The following is a 15,843-nucleotide window of genomic DNA, read 5'->3' as shown; positions in this document are numbered from 1 at the left end:
GCAATTTGTTGCATAAACGTTATTGTCAGCAAAAATATTCCCCCGTGTGTAACCCGCAAGTACCTGTATGTTTAACCTGGGTTTCGATGTGATTCTGGAAAATGTAGTGTACAACTGGCCATGGGTAAAAACAGGGCCTGGCAAATAAACTCCGTTATTAAACGTTTGTCATTGTGACTTGGTGGTAGTCCTACAATATACTAAACAAATGGGGACTTACCTGCGCCATAATATAAAGAGAATATCTTGCTTTGAGTTGTCAGTGTTATGGAATCTCTGTAGTTTTTCCGTCGTAATGTATGTTGTTGCCTAGCGGTTTGCCGCTGCTCTTCAGAAAGGTTGTGTGTAATTTGTTTTTCGTTCACTGTCTACGTATAAGACTTGTTGCCGCTGATCTTTGGATCATGTCGCTGTGTGGTTTGTCATATGTTGTCTTTGTTGTTCTAAGGCATCTTGCCTGTGCTGGTTGGTCTGGCGTGATATAGATGTTTCTGCTTCTGTGCGTTGGTGTGAGTATATAGGCCAGTGAGACCGTTTCTGTTGGGCGCACCTAGGCTGTATGTGCCTTTTTATTTTATCAGGAGGTTTACGTTGATGTGAAGGAAAGAGGAAGTGTAAAATGATAGTGTCATAATGCAGTTTCGGTCAATAACAAAGTATGCACTAAATAAACAGTCAAACACCACAGTCGATAATTGGTCACATTGAAGACTTGAAGATAAGCCTAAGACCAAAACACTGCCAGGAACACGGATTCCTTGCTATTATTGTGGAGGGATATAGTAGTTGTGGCAACCGTTGTTTATACCAAACATGGACGGACTCAAGCAAAATAATATAAGGATGTTTCAAAATGGTGTATAATCAGTTTATTTTATTTCTAAATGGCATATGATAAAGGATCCTGCATGGCATATGCAGAGAAGAACAACTTCGAGGACTGACAACATATCTGGTAGCTGGATATAGCTAATGAGACCAAAACATAAATAAAAGTTGTAAGTGACTTGGATAGGAATTGTCAGTGAATGCATGAAGTGACACCAAAGGAATAGAGCATCAGTGGGGAGTTGAAGGAGAAAGATTATTGGTGAAGTCAAAAATGGTGAAGTGTTTATCAAAGAAAATTTTAAATTGGGCTCAAACATTAGTGAGTATAAGCGTAGTACAAAATTAAATCCGGTGCCACTCTAAACCAAAGACCTGGTAAAAATTAATTTTTTGATTGAGTTCGATGTCTGATTATTTATTGTACAAGCACACTTGTAAGTGTTAGTGACTTTTTCTTCAGCTTAACACAAGAAAGATCAGTGTTGAATTGAGTGAAAGGATATTATTTAACTAATCAGGAAAATATATTGTGTTCATATTCAATCAGTGTTCAAGTAATTATTTTTGCCTTGCATTTTCAGACGCCTGTGCTTTTGGAGGTGTCAGCAAGGGAGGACTCTCTTAAAATGCCAAAACTAGAATGTGAATATTCAGTTTCCTGTAATCAGAAGGATCAGTGTACAAGTCCTCCAAAGCTCACTCCGGCTACTAGGATCTGCAGCTCTCCTCCACTCCTTGAGCCTCAAGGTAGACAAGGACCACTCGTGCATCAAATTATCTCATCTTATTTCAAAGAACATCCACTACCTAAGGTTAATGGTGAACCCCAAGAGTCCCATCCCATTAAGGAAAGGATTACAGTAAAGAAGATGGTTAGTACTGACAAGAAAGTATCTTCATCAGTATTGAACTATTTGCCGACCGGGAATAACTTGAGTACAGAAGAAAGTAAGTAAACATATTGCAAGGAAATGATTCATTCTGTTAATTTGTTTGTTTTGTTAATATGTATAATATATGTATAATGTATATATGCGTGTGTGTGTGTGTGTGTGTATATATATATAATATAATTTTGTTTAGTAACAAGTGTCAGGAGGCAGATTAATTTTCTTTTTCATCTAATAGAATTATTCATAGAATAGGAATAATTGATGCTGCATGGATAATTATTTTGCAATTTGAATTTGTCTATACAATACAAAAAATATCCATGTAATGTCCTGCAGTAATTATTAAACAAAATGAATGTTTCATTGAAAAAATGAATTGCAGCTGGTTCATAAAGGTAGTGCTTCTGTGTACAGATGAAGGGAATAGAAAGCCTGAGCTGTGAAGAGGTACATCTTCAGCAGACACCTGAAGATCCTTAAACAGGAACTAGTTGAGATTGTCATGGAGAAGCTTATTGTACTGCTTGAAAGCAGAATGGGCAAATCTTTTAGCTCATCTGGCAAAGAGAGGCATGGTTATTAGGCTGGCCGAAGTAAAATGTAGTCTTCTTGGTGGCACACTTTTAGAGACAAGGACCAGAAGGCAGTGACAACAAATAGAAAGAGAGAACTTTATTTGTCCCTAGTGGACATTTGTGAATTGGATCCTAATTGCAGCTCTATGCCAGTGGGTTTATTCAGTGGGCCCTGCAGCCCAAAAAGTGGGAATAGTGGTTTCAGAAATATATATATACAGTGCATCCGGAAAGTATTCACAGCGCATCACTTTTTCCACATTTTGTTATGTTACAGCCGTATTCCAAAATGGATTAAATTCATTGTTTTCCTCAGAATTCTACACACAACACCCCATAATGACAACGTGAAAAAAGTTTACTTGAGGTTTTTGCAAATTTATTAAAAATAAAAAAATTGAGAAAGCACATGTACATAAGTATTCACATCCTTTGCCGTGAAGCTCGAAGTTGAGCTCAGGTGCATCCTGTTTCCCCTGATCATCCTTGAGATGTTTCTACAGCTTAATTGGAGTCCACCTGTAGTAAATTCAGTTGACTGGACATGATTTGGAAAGGCACACACCTGTCTATATAAGGTCCCACAGTTGACAGTTCATGTCAGAGCACAAACCAAGCATGAAGTCAAAGGAATCCATATTACTAACTGAGAATGGTAAACCGGATGGCCATGGGCCGTGGATGCAAAAGACGTACTGCGCAGGCGCCCGGCCTTCCAACGAAAGCAACGGAAACCGGCCGGATGGAATGCAACATAAACGCACGAAGCCATTGCACACGAAACGGGACACACACAAAGAAGAGGATTGAGACCCACGACACCCAAAGCCCCCCTCCAGTAACTGAAATAAGAAATGAGGCCACGCGCCCCTAGAACACCAAAAACAAAGGAGTCACACGCAGGCGCCACATAGCACACGAAACAGTTCGCACACAAAAAGGACGATTCAGCCCCACGACACACAAACACCCCCTCCACTAACAGAAATAAAAACTCAGGCAACAAGCCCCCAGCACACAAAAAAAAAAGAAGCCGTGAGCGCCACACAAAGCCCATTGGACATGAAACAGGACAGACTACGGACATAGCACGCGAAATGTACACAAAAAGGACGATTCAGACCCACGACCACACTAACACACATACAAAAACGAGCAAGGCTCAATACAAACAATGAACGCCGTAAACTGCAACGAGCTTCTCACACACCACAGGCAAATCGATTACAGCTCCAGAATAGCACGTCCCAAATCCTGCACATACAACGACGCGCCTCTCAAACGGCACAAGCAAAAGATACACGTCAAGGACATCAACGACAGACTCCTGCTAAACGATTGCGCCAGTTAGCTGACAACGCGTTCAATAATAAGTCCACTATTCATGAAAATTCATTGGGATTAATTAATGTCATTTGCAATCACTGTCATTCACTTAACTTCCCTGAAGAAACTAATGCCAATACAGGTTATGAATTTACACGTTGTTGTCAAAAGGGTCAAATTACACTGCCTCCTTTACATTAATTTCCTGCATTTCTACAGAAGCTTCTAACTGATGAAGTACCTGAAAGTAAAAACTTTATGAACTGCATTACATCCTACAATAGTTCATTTGATTTTGCATCTACCGGAGTAAATATCAGGTCACCAAAAGGCAATGGCCCATACTGCTTTCGCGTATGTGGACAAATATTACATCGCATTGGAACAGTGCACCCTGAAACAAATAAAAAACGCAAATATGCACAAATCATGTCTGCACCTACAACGCGCTTCTGAAACCGCGGAAGAAAAAATGTCTCGGCTCCAAAAACACATGTCACTCCTTATTCCAAATACCGGTCCCAATCACAGAAACATCGGTATCCACTATGAAAATGAACAGTAACAATGCACGTGACATCCGTCTTGCCACACTATTAATTATAAATGAATGTACAATGGCATCCACTCACTTACTCAACACCATTGATAAACTTCTACAAACGTTGATGAATAATAATATTCCCTTTGCAGGAAAGGTACTTTTATTAGGAAGAGATTTTAGACAGTGCTTAACTATTGCTCCACTTGCAATGCGCTCAGCTATTGTTCAGTCCACCTTAAAATACGCGACGACGTCATACATAAACAACAAGAGACTGAACTACAATACATATACAGGCGCGAGACCTGATTGGTGATAATACGAAGAAACGAACAGTCCTCATATTAACAGTGAGTTCGATCCTCCTTATTACTTATCCATATTCCTAACTATACAGATCAAACAAGTCATCAATTCACGATCACGGGTACAAAACTAGACGGCTCGAGTAACGGGACCACAAACACGAACCCGCATCAAAAAAAAAAATTCACGTCGTCGCCTACAATGCGCTTCGAAAACCGCGGAACAAAAAATGTTACGCGGACAATTGGCATTGCTTTCAAAAGATACACTTGGTACAAAACATGCGATGTCCAGATCCCGAATATAACAATTGGTTATTTCAACTAGGACATTGTACACTCACCAATACAGATGGACTTCACCCAGATATTATTACAATTCCTCAACCCTTTATCTGCGACGACTTACGGAAATATTTGGAACAGTGGTCTCATTAGACCAAATACCCCTTTTAACACAACAAACTATATTATATCCAAAAAATATTACTGTTGATCACATTAATAACCAGGTCATTTCATTACTTCCTGGAGAGTCACACCTCTTTCTAAGCTCTGACAAAGTTGACTCTGATGACGACAATGACCATCTTAATTTCCCCTTTGAATATTTGAACACTATTAACCCAGCCGGATTACCACAACACAGTCTTAGCCTTAAAAACGGAACAATAATCATGATATTAAAAAACCTTAACACTAAACAGGGTTTATGCAATGGTACACGTTTAGTCGTCTACACCATGACACACAATATTATTCAAGCAACAGTTCTTACAGGATCACATGCTAACAATACTGTTCTAATTCCTAGATTTGACCTTACAAGTTCTGACCTGGAATTACCTTTTACACTTAAACGGAAACAATTCCCCATTTAACCTGCCTTTGCCATAACCAATAACAAATCACAAGGACAAACCATGGACAAGGTTGGCATCTACCTATCTGACCCCGTTTTTGTACATGGACAACTTTATGTGGCCTTCTCACAAGTTCGACATTCATCTGACGTTAAAGTTAAGGTCATAATAAAATAAAAAAAAAAAATTAAAAAAAAAAAGTTAAGGTCATAAATGCTCCATGCCAAGGAAAACTCGAAAGGACAAGACTACATCTTTACTACTAATATTGTTTACAAAGACATTTTCCAATAAACCTTTACACTGTACCAAACACTTTATTGTTTGCTTCCTATCTGCATCATCTACACCTTCACACTATGCTACATCTCATTCATACATCACGCTCTTTGTAATTTCCCAACACCAGGGGTTGGCGAGCGAAGCGAGCAGGGGGCGGAGCCCCCTAGTTGTCTGTAGACCTCTGAGACAGGATTGTGTCGAAGCACATATCTGGGGAAGGTTACAGAAAAATTTCTGCTGCTTTGAAAGTCCCAATGAGCACAGTGGCCTCCATCATCCGTAAGTGGAAGAAGTTTGAAACCACCAGGACTCTTCCTAGAGCTGGCCGGCCATCTAAACTGAGCGATCGGGGGGAGAAGAGCCTTAGTCAGGGAGGTGACCAAGAACCCAATGGTCACTCTGTCAGAGCTCCAGAGGTCCTCTGTGGAGAGAGGAGAACCTTCCAGAAGGACAACCATCTCTGCAGCAATCCACCAATTAGGCTTGTATGGTAGAGTGGCCAGACGGAAGCCACTCCTTAGTAAAAGGCACATGGCAGCCCGCCTGGAGTTTGCCAAAAGGCACCTGAAGGACTCTCAGACCATGAGAAAGAAAATTCTCTGGTCTGATGAGACAAAGATTGAACTCTTTGGTGTGAATGCCAGGTGTCACGTTTGGAGGAAACCTGGCACCATCCCTACAGTGAAGTATGGTGGTGGCAGCATCATGCTGTGGGGATGTTTTTCAGCGGCAGGAACTGGGAGACTAGTCAGGATAAAGGGAAAGATGACTGCAGCAATGTACAGAGACATCCTGGATGAAAACCTGCTCCAGAGTGCTCTTGACCTCAGACTGGAGCGACGGTTCATCTTTCAGCAGGACAACGACCCTAAGCACACAGCCAAGATATCAAAGGAGTGGCTTCAGGACATCTCTGTGATGTCCCTGAGGGGCCCAGCCAGAGCCCAGACTTGAATTCGATTGAAGATCTCTGGAGAGATCTTAAAATGGCTGTGCACCGACGCTTCCCATCCAACCTGATGGAGCTTGAGAGGTGCTGCAAAGAGGAATGGGCAAAACTGGCCAAGGATAGGTGTGCCAAGCTTGTGGCATCATATTCAAAAAGACTTGAGGCTGTAATTGCTGCCAAAGGTGCATCGACAAAGTATTGAGCAAAGGCTGTGAATACTTATGTACATGTGATTTCTCAGTTTTTTTATTTTTAATAAATTTGCAAAAACCTAAAGTAAACTTTTTTCACGTTGTCATTATGGGGTGTTGTGTGTAGAATTCTGAGGAAAAAAATGAATTTAATCCATTTTGGAATAAGGCTGTAACATAACACCTTGCAACATTACATCTTGCCTGAAGAAGGGGCCTGAGTTGCCTCGAAAGCTTGCATATTGTAATCTTTTTAGTTAGCCAATAAAAGGTGTCATTTTGTTTGGCTTTTCTCTACATTGTTATGTTTGCAATTTAACATATTTGTACTGTTAAACTGTTTTTCTACACTGATACATTGCGTTGTTAATTTGAGCTATTCTAAGTGTAATCATTCTAAAAACTTGAAAATCAAAAACATTCTAGAATTTTAAGGAAACATTAAATGTATATATTGTACCATTTCTCAAAAATATCTGCTTATTAGTATTTTTCATTTTGCATTGTTTATTCAGAATATATTAGTATAGATACTCTTTAAAAATAGAAACAATAATATGAAACTACCGTATATACTTGCATATGCAGTATCTATATAATATATCTTTTCATGGGACAACACTGAAGATATGACACGTTGATACAATGTAAAGTAGTCAGTGTACAGCTTGTATAACAGTGTAAATTTGTTGTCCCCTGAAAATAACTCAACACACAGCCATTAATGTCTAAACTGCTGGCAACAAAAGTGAGTACACCCCTAAGTGAAAAATGTCGAAATTGGCCCAAAGTGTCCATATTTTGTGTGGCCACTAGAGGTGGGCGGTATGACCAAAATTCTATATCACGGTATTTTTCTAAATTCTGCCAGTTTCACGGTATTATGACGGTATTTTTTTTCCCCATGCATGAGTGGATGTTAACCACATTTTCCACTGCAATTACTGCAGTAGACTGGCTAAGAATAACCTATTAGACTGTTATGAGAACTGTACATCGTACAAAAAGACATTTTAATGTGCACACAAGTATTAATCCAGGTTTGCATGGCCCCATAAAGTGATAGTTTTCAAGGGGGTGGCACTAAAGAGAAGGAATCACATTGCATGACAGATGCAGTCAAAATATAGAACCTTTAATTGAACACATTTTGCAAAAGCTTAAACTATGATTTTGACAACATATTTTCAACCATCCAAAGAGGCATTTAGACTTAGTAAAATATCCAGAGGTGTTTGTCAAAAGTTGGATTGCACTGAGCACGTCTTAGAAAAGGAATAAATAGTAAATATTTTTTGTAAACCAACTACACTTTCTGTTAATGTTAACAGTCTCTGTCCACTGACACGTTAAAGTGACTTTTTAAACAATTTTACCATCATTAAACTGCATAATATTTAAACTAATACATAATAACAATAAAATAAATAATAGTAGTATTACTGATAGTTGCACCATTACTTCAAGGCTTCAAGCCCAGGTGCATTACACAGTATTCACCAAATTAAAATAAAATAAAACAAGTGCAACTTGGTGATGACATCTTACCAACTGTACCATCATTTAGGCAAGCTGCATTAATATGGACCTTGCTTCAAGCTAAGCTATATACATAAATAATAAAAACTGCAACTTGCATTTATAATGCTGTTTGTGGTATAGCCCTATGGAAGTGCATTAGGGCCACTGTGAAGAAAAAAAAATATGGACACGGAAGAAAAAAACAAACTATATGTCGAGAATAAATTCGACATGTTGACTATGTCAAGATTAAAGTCGACATTTCCACTTTATTCTCATAGTTTATTTTATAATTAAAGTAGAATTTTGTAAACTAAACTTCATCCTAAAATCAATGTTTAATTTACTAGATTTTCTCAAACCCTGTCACAAGTTAATGCAGCACATCAAATACTTTGTGTTAAGTGTTCCACGACCCAGTCGTTAATCACTACACTTCTTAAACTGACTTCCCCCGCACTAAGAGCAGGCGCCTGCAGCAATCACCGCACAGATAAATGTCTTTGTGAAATTAAAACTAGTTATTAACTTAGCGGATGGAGTGTTCAGAACTTTAAAAATATCTTCGTTTTTCATGTTTAATTATGCCATCCATTCAGAGTTGCGCCCATCTCTGAACGAGTCGCCACCACATCGCAGGATCAATACAAGCAAAACATACACTAGCAAGTACAAAAACAAGTACAACTTGGCTTGCAGTATTATCCAGTAGTATAAAAACAGTATTTACACATCTGACCTTTTAAAACTAAAACATCTCCAGGCGACAGACGTGAATGCTTTTTTTCGGGGCTCTGTCCATTTTCACGGCACGGCATACCTATGCTACCGCCCACTATTTGGTGGTGTAGCAGTGAAAAACAGCCCTAGTACAACAAATCTGTGTTTAGCGGTGTAGCAGTGAAAAAGGTCCCCACTTGAACAGTTTCCCGCTGCACCATGTTCCGAACGTCGTTTAGGCAATTTAAACCGGTGTTGCGGTATAAGAAAAATCCATATCATAAAAAAAATAAAAAACGGTTTTCGGTATGAACCGGTATACCGCCCAGCACTAGTGGCCACCATTATTTTCCAGCGCTGCCTTAACTCTCTTGGGCATGTAGCTCACTAGAGCGTCACAGGTTGCCACTGGAATCCTCTTCCACTCCTCCATGACGACATCACTGAACTGTTGGATGTTAGAGACCTTGCGCTCCTCCACCTTCCGTTTGAGGATCCCCCACAGATGCTCAATAGGGTTTAGGTCTGGAGACATGCTTGGCCAGTCCAGCACCTTTACCCTCAGTTTTTTTTTAGCAAGGCAGTGGTCGTCTTGGTGTGTTTGGGGTCGTTATCATGTTGCAATACTGTCCTGCGGCCCAGTTTCCGAAGGGAGGGGATCATGCTCTGCTTCAGTATGTCACAGTACATGTTGGCATTCATGGTTCCCTCGATGAACTATAGCTCCCCAGTGCCGGCAGCACTCATGCAGCCCCAAACCATGACACTCCCACCACCATGCTTGACTGTAGGCAAGATACACTTGTCTTTGTACTCCTCACACGCTTGACACCATCTGAACCAAATAAGTTTATCTTGGTCTCATCAGACCACAGGACATGGTTCCCAGTAATCCATGTTCTTAATCTGCTGACTTTAGCAAACTGTTTGCGGGCTTTCTTGAGCATCATCTTTAGAAGAGGCTTCCTTCTGGGACAACAGCCATGCAGACCAATTTGATGCAGTGTGCGGCATATGGTCTGAGCACTGACAGGCTGACCCCCCACCCCTTCAACCTTGCAGCAATGCTGGCAGCACTCACACGTCTATTTTCAAAAGACAACCTCTGGATATGATGCTGAGCACGTGTGCTCAACTTCTTTGATCGACCTTGGCGAGGCCTGTTCTGAGTGGAACCTGTCCTGTTAAACCACTGTATGGTCTTGGCCACCATGCTGCCGAGGCCATCTTTGTGTAGAGCAACAATTCTTTTTTTCAGATCCTTGGAGAGTTCTTTGCCATGAGGTGCCATGTTGAACTTCCAGTAACCAGTATGAGAGAGTTTGAGAGCGAGAACACCAAATTTAAAACGCCTGCTTCCCATTCACACCTGAGACCCTGTAACACTAACGAGTCACATGACACCGGGCAGGGAAAATGGCTAATTGGACACAATTTGGACATTTTTCACTTAGGGATGTACAGTAATCCCTCCTCCATCGCGGGGGTTGCGTTCCAGAGCCACCCGCGAAATAAGAAAATCCGCGAAGTAGAAACCATATGTTTATATGGTTATTTTTATATTGTCATGCTTGGGTCACAGATTTGCGCAGAAACACAGGAGGTTGTAGAGAGACAGGAACGTATTCAAACACTGCAAACAAACATTTGTCTCTTTTTCAAAAGTTTAAACTGTGCTCCATGACAAGACAGAGATGACAGTTCTGTCTCACAATTAAAAGAATGCAAACATATCTTCCTCTTCAAAGGAGTGCGTGTCAGGAGCACAGAATGTCACATAGATAGAGAAAACAATCTCTAGCAAACAAATCAATAGGGCTGTTTGGCTTTTAAGTATGCGAAGCACCGCGGCACTAAGCTGTTGAAGGCGGCAGCTCACACCCCGTCCGTCAGGAGCAGAGAGAGAGATAGAGAGAGAGACAGAGTTTGTTTTTCAGTCAAAAATCAATACGTGCCCTTCGAGCTTTTAAGTATGCGAAGCACTGTGCAGCATGTCGTTTCAGGAAGCAGCTGCACAAAAGATAGCAACGTGAAGATAATCTTTCAGCATTTTTAGACGAGTGTCCGTATCGTCTAGGTGTGCGAACAGCCCCCCTGCTCACACCCCCTACGTCAGGATCAGAGAAAGTCAGCGCAAGAGAGAGAGAAAAGTAAGCTGGGTAGCTTCTCAGCCATCTGCCAGTAGCGTCCCTTGTATGAAATCAACTGGGCAAACCAACTGAGGAAGCATGTACCAGAAATTAAAAGACCCATTGTCCGCAGAAATCCGCGAACCAGCAAAAAATCCGCGATATATATTTAAATATGCTTACATATAAAATCCGCGATGGAGTGAAGCCGCTAAAGGCGAAGCGCGATATAGTGAGGGATCACTGTACTCACTTTTGTTGCCAGAGGTTTAGACATTAATGGCTATGTGTTGAGTTATTTTGAGGGGACAGCAAATTTACACTGTTATACAAGCTGTACACTGACTACTTTACATTGTATCAAAATGTCATCTTCAGTGTTGTCCCATGAAAAGATATAATATTTACAAAAATGTGAGGGGTGTACTCACTTTTGTGAGATACTGTAAGTCGGATCTTGAAACCCGAAAAATTGATCATAAAATCAGACCCCAACTTATATGCTTGTTCATCTTACTTCCTCCAATCTAATCTCGCACCAGTTTCTCAGACAATTCGAATTTTGTTGCAGCAGCACAGTTACCAATTTCTTTCGCCACTTTTAACGATTCTTAATTTAAATCGTAGATAAGGGATGCTCTTACGATAAAGGTATATGAGGGTGTGAGATACAAAACATAAAACAGTGCAAACATCACTTCGGAATAGTTTGGGTATTACTGTGTGATCACATAGGAACAATACATAGGAAAAAAAAAAGGCAATGTACTCCGTGGTTACTCTGTCAGGTGGGCATTAGCATATCATAATCTCTTGGACCAATACTGTGAGTTTTCTGCATTCGACTTACACGACTGACATTATAAAACACCGGAAAATATATGGTAAATCAAGCCCAGACTTATCTGCTGGAGAATTTAAACGTGAGTATGTACGGTATATCATGATAATTATCAAAATCAGTCAAAACAGAAAAAAAATATTGACAATGCCTTTGTCCATATTGCCTAGCTCTAATTGGGGTCATTTGTTGTAAAGCCAATCATGGACAAGATATCTGCCTATTGCTGTTGAAACACTGACACTGGGACAGTTTAGTGTTGCCAATTGACCTGACCTGTTTGTCTTTGGGATGTGGGTGGAAAATGCTTATAGGCATGCCTGAATTTGAACCCTGGTCTCTGTGTTAACCGCTCTGCCACCTTGCTGGTAACAGTAACTTGAAGTAGCTTTAGTGCATTTCACATTCTCATAACCATTTCACTTTCACACTGTGGTGGTTCAATTTTAAGATACCAGAAGTTAATGTATTGATGAAAGACCCCTTGGTCTTTGTGGTGCTGGTCGCTATGCTGAGCAATCTGTTTTAAGCTACATCTGCCATATTAACAGTGGGCTGCTTATGGGTGAGAGCAATTCACCTGTTAATTAAGCAGTAGTTTCTTGTGAGGAAATGCTTATAATTATACTTTAATTTGTAATAATAAACTGACTTGAGCTTGGAATTTTGTTATGTAATTTTTATATTAGTAGAATGTAAGCATTTATATCACTTAAAGTTTGTTCTGTGAAAAAGTCACAGTATGTTCCCCTGCAGTTTTACAAGAACAAAAGAATTTTGACAGGTAGGAGGACACCATTCAAGCCATCAAACTTTCTTTGTGTAGCTAATAACCAAGCTGTCCCAGAACCTCATCCAATTACTTCTTAAATGTTGTCAGTATTTCTGCTTCACAGTACGTGTCCAAGTAGTTTGTTTCAGATCCTCAATTCTTTGTAAAGAAGTGCTTTCTGGCCTCAGTCCTTAATTCTCTTCCACTTTACACTTTTCTGCCTTGGTGACTGATTTTTGTCTGTGTTATTCGGGCTCCTGTACATTTTTGACAACCTTTAAGAAGTATCTGGTTGAGATGTTGGACCTACTTAGCTTTTAGCTAACCAAACAGTCTTGATTGACTGAATGAGCTCCTCTCTTTTATCAACATTCTTGGATGCTTAAATTGCTTAATTAAAGCTACTGAAGCATGGTGGCATGACTGCAGAATATGATTTCATATTTATTTTTTTGTCTTATGAAAGGAAGAATACTTTTGATTTATTTAATGTTACTGTCTAGATGGTACATTCCCAGATACAAGTTCATCAACATATGATTTGCTTCTTTGTCTCTGACAGTTGTTTTTGTTGTTCCATTTTTTTTTCCCCCTGAACAGAATTACTTGGGAATCCCAAAAGAAATGTCATAATTTCATCCAGTGCATTGTTGAATGCTTCCAAGTCAAAAACTCCACAAGATGCAGCACAACTTCTGCTCGAAGCCCTCTTTTCTAAAGAGACCCTGGCTTCCAGAACAGTTACTGGTGATACCTCACAAGGCCTACCGCAGTTAGATCCAAACAAAATTGCTGCAATCAGAGGTGGGTTCTTCAAGCATTGGCTGGAACCTTTTTGTATTCCTTGGCCTCCTTTGATTACTGGCTTGGTCTTGCTTTATTGCCATCATATTTAAAGTGTAACAATCGGTCACATACCTCCATAGTGCAGTAGTTGCTAGATTTGTTTTACTTTCTTTGACGACCTATGTGAAATACTACTTGTTTGGTTATGACATAATGCAGCTCTAGTCTAGGAACTGAAGGGATGTTTGGAGATCCAAAACAAGCCAATTCTTTTTTTCTTCTTTGTAAATACACTTGGTTCTAAAAAATAGTACAGAATGTCATGTACATAGAGTTAATTTAAATAGCTTTCTGATTGATGTATGAGGAATGTTGAAACTAATGCTCAACTCCAAGTACCAGTGGTCATTGATTTATTTCAGGTTGTTCAAGGTTTCTGCTATAAGAACATCATAATTACTTTGGTCCTTGCAGTTGTTTCAGTAACTCGCTCTTGGATGTGAGTTGTAGAATTGTTTAGCTACTCAACAGCTATACATGCACTAAATGTGTCATGGGGATTGTTTTCTTACAGATCAAACACCATATACACCACCACATATTGCCTAATGATGGCATTAGCTATGCTGCCCATCTTAAGAGGGGTTTAAAATCTAAGTAATCAACGCAGACCTCTGTGTTAATGTTTACAGTGCACCATCCACTGAAATGTATTTTGTAACGCATGTAGTAACAAAATGCATTGCTTTTGTCATTCCAACAGATTGAGCATTAAACATTTGTAGTAATAAAATGCATTACTACAGATAGAAACATATAGTAACCAGAGAGACACGTAAACACCCTTTTATTAAGGTCGATAAACAGTGGTTAAGTTTTTATTTGTAGGGCACATCTCCTTTTACTATTCTGGTGTGATTATTTTCTCACTGTAGTTACAGCTGAGGTGGCTACTTACATTTTTGAGCTTAAGTAGTACATTTTTTTGTCAGATGGTACAAGCCAAAAGTGGAAATATGACTTAATGAAGATGTCTTCTGCCGCATGTTGGGTAAACCTGTGCTATGTACAGTGGATTTGAATTTTAAACTTTTAATATAATCTAAATACACATTTCTTCTCTAGATGTTTTAAGTGTGTGCTTATGAGGGATGAAAATTTTGAATTATTCAGCATTAAATATTTTAAAGTATTTATTATATTTCCTTCTGTTGTATCCAGTAGAACTTTGGAGGTTTTGTTCAGTGTTTGGGCATGAGACTGTCTGAAAGTCTTGTGGTCTCATTCTGCTATAGCTATGCTTCATCCATTCATTATCAAGTCTCCTTAAACCAGTTCAGTGTCCTGTAATAGTATTCATTGATTTGATTAGTAGCAGTAGGAATATGGCAGAATACCCTTTTTTTTGATTGAACAGTAGTTGTAGCAGGGAATCAGCTAGATGCAGTGTTAATTACAAAATCACTTCCACTTTGTTCCTACAGTGTGAAAGAAGGCTCCAGTAAGTATGAATTTATATAAATTCTTTTCATTTAGGAAGCCACCCTTTCAAGCCCAATACTATCCTCTAAATCACAGATTTTCTGTATTAACAAACATAGGCAGTGTGTCACCATCTCCGTTGGTGTGACATGGGCCTAAACCCACCAAGTAAGGATGTACTGGTCGTCAAAGGAAGGTCAAATGGCTTTACATAATCCTCAAGGTTAATTTTTCAAATTTAAAATCTGTCTCATTGATCTAAATGAGTTAGAGAAGGGGATGCAAGAGTATTTGTCTTCAAAAGGAAAAAATAGGCTTAATTCTGATATTAAAATTCACATGACTATAAGTGCTTTTTGTATAAAATCCAAAGCATTTTCTTGTTTTCATATGGTGGTGCATCATCTAATTTCATTTTTTTTTTGTTTGAATTATTCATTTAGAGTGGTTAGAAGACAATTTTCCTTCCTTTAATTTAAGTTTACGTGGGAAGCACTGGATTGGCTGCATTTCAGTAATGAATTCCCTCACAAGGCAAAAACGTTGTGAGGAAAGAATAAAAGTAAGTGTAGAGAGTGAAATTTTTCCTTTTTAATTTTATTATTTTTTTTAATCTTGCAGAAGCTTGACATTTATAATGTATTGTCTTGAGGTACCTCGCCTAGAGGTTGGGCTTATGGTCAGAAAAAGGAAAATTCACCACAAAAGTGTAAAGTCTGTGACCTATGAATGGTGTGGACCTCCAATCAAAGATGGGCTTTTCAATATTATGATCAAGGAAAGTAAGCCCCCTGTGTTTGGGCCAAGTGGGTGCTGCTAGAGAGTTGTAACCC

General features: G+C 39.4%; 1 protein-coding gene across 2 annotated transcripts in view; it reads left to right on the top strand.

The window, feature by feature from the left end:
* Nucleotides 1-15,843, top strand: part of LOC114650281 (uncharacterized) — a 91,601-nt gene that overhangs the window by 65,859 nt on the left and 9,899 nt on the right. The window contains exons 8-10 of one of the 2 annotated variants that reach the window (XM_028799811.2): nucleotides 1,413-1,779; nucleotides 13,343-13,546; nucleotides 15,454-15,572. In XM_028799811.2, coding sequence (XP_028655644.1) covers nucleotides 1,413-1,779; nucleotides 13,343-13,546; nucleotides 15,454-15,572 — 690 coding nt within the window. Of the gene's footprint in view, nucleotides 1-1,412; nucleotides 1,780-13,342; nucleotides 13,547-15,453; nucleotides 15,577-15,843 lie in introns of both variants that reach the window. The other variant, XM_051927113.1, reaches the window with a different exon arrangement.

The sequence above is a fragment of the Erpetoichthys calabaricus genome, chromosome 4 (genome assembly GCF_900747795.2).
Source record: "Erpetoichthys calabaricus chromosome 4, fErpCal1.3, whole genome shotgun sequence".
NCBI lineage: Eukaryota > Metazoa > Chordata > Cladistia > Polypteriformes > Polypteridae > Erpetoichthys > Erpetoichthys calabaricus.
This window is presented reverse-complemented; position numbering and strand designations above follow the sequence as displayed.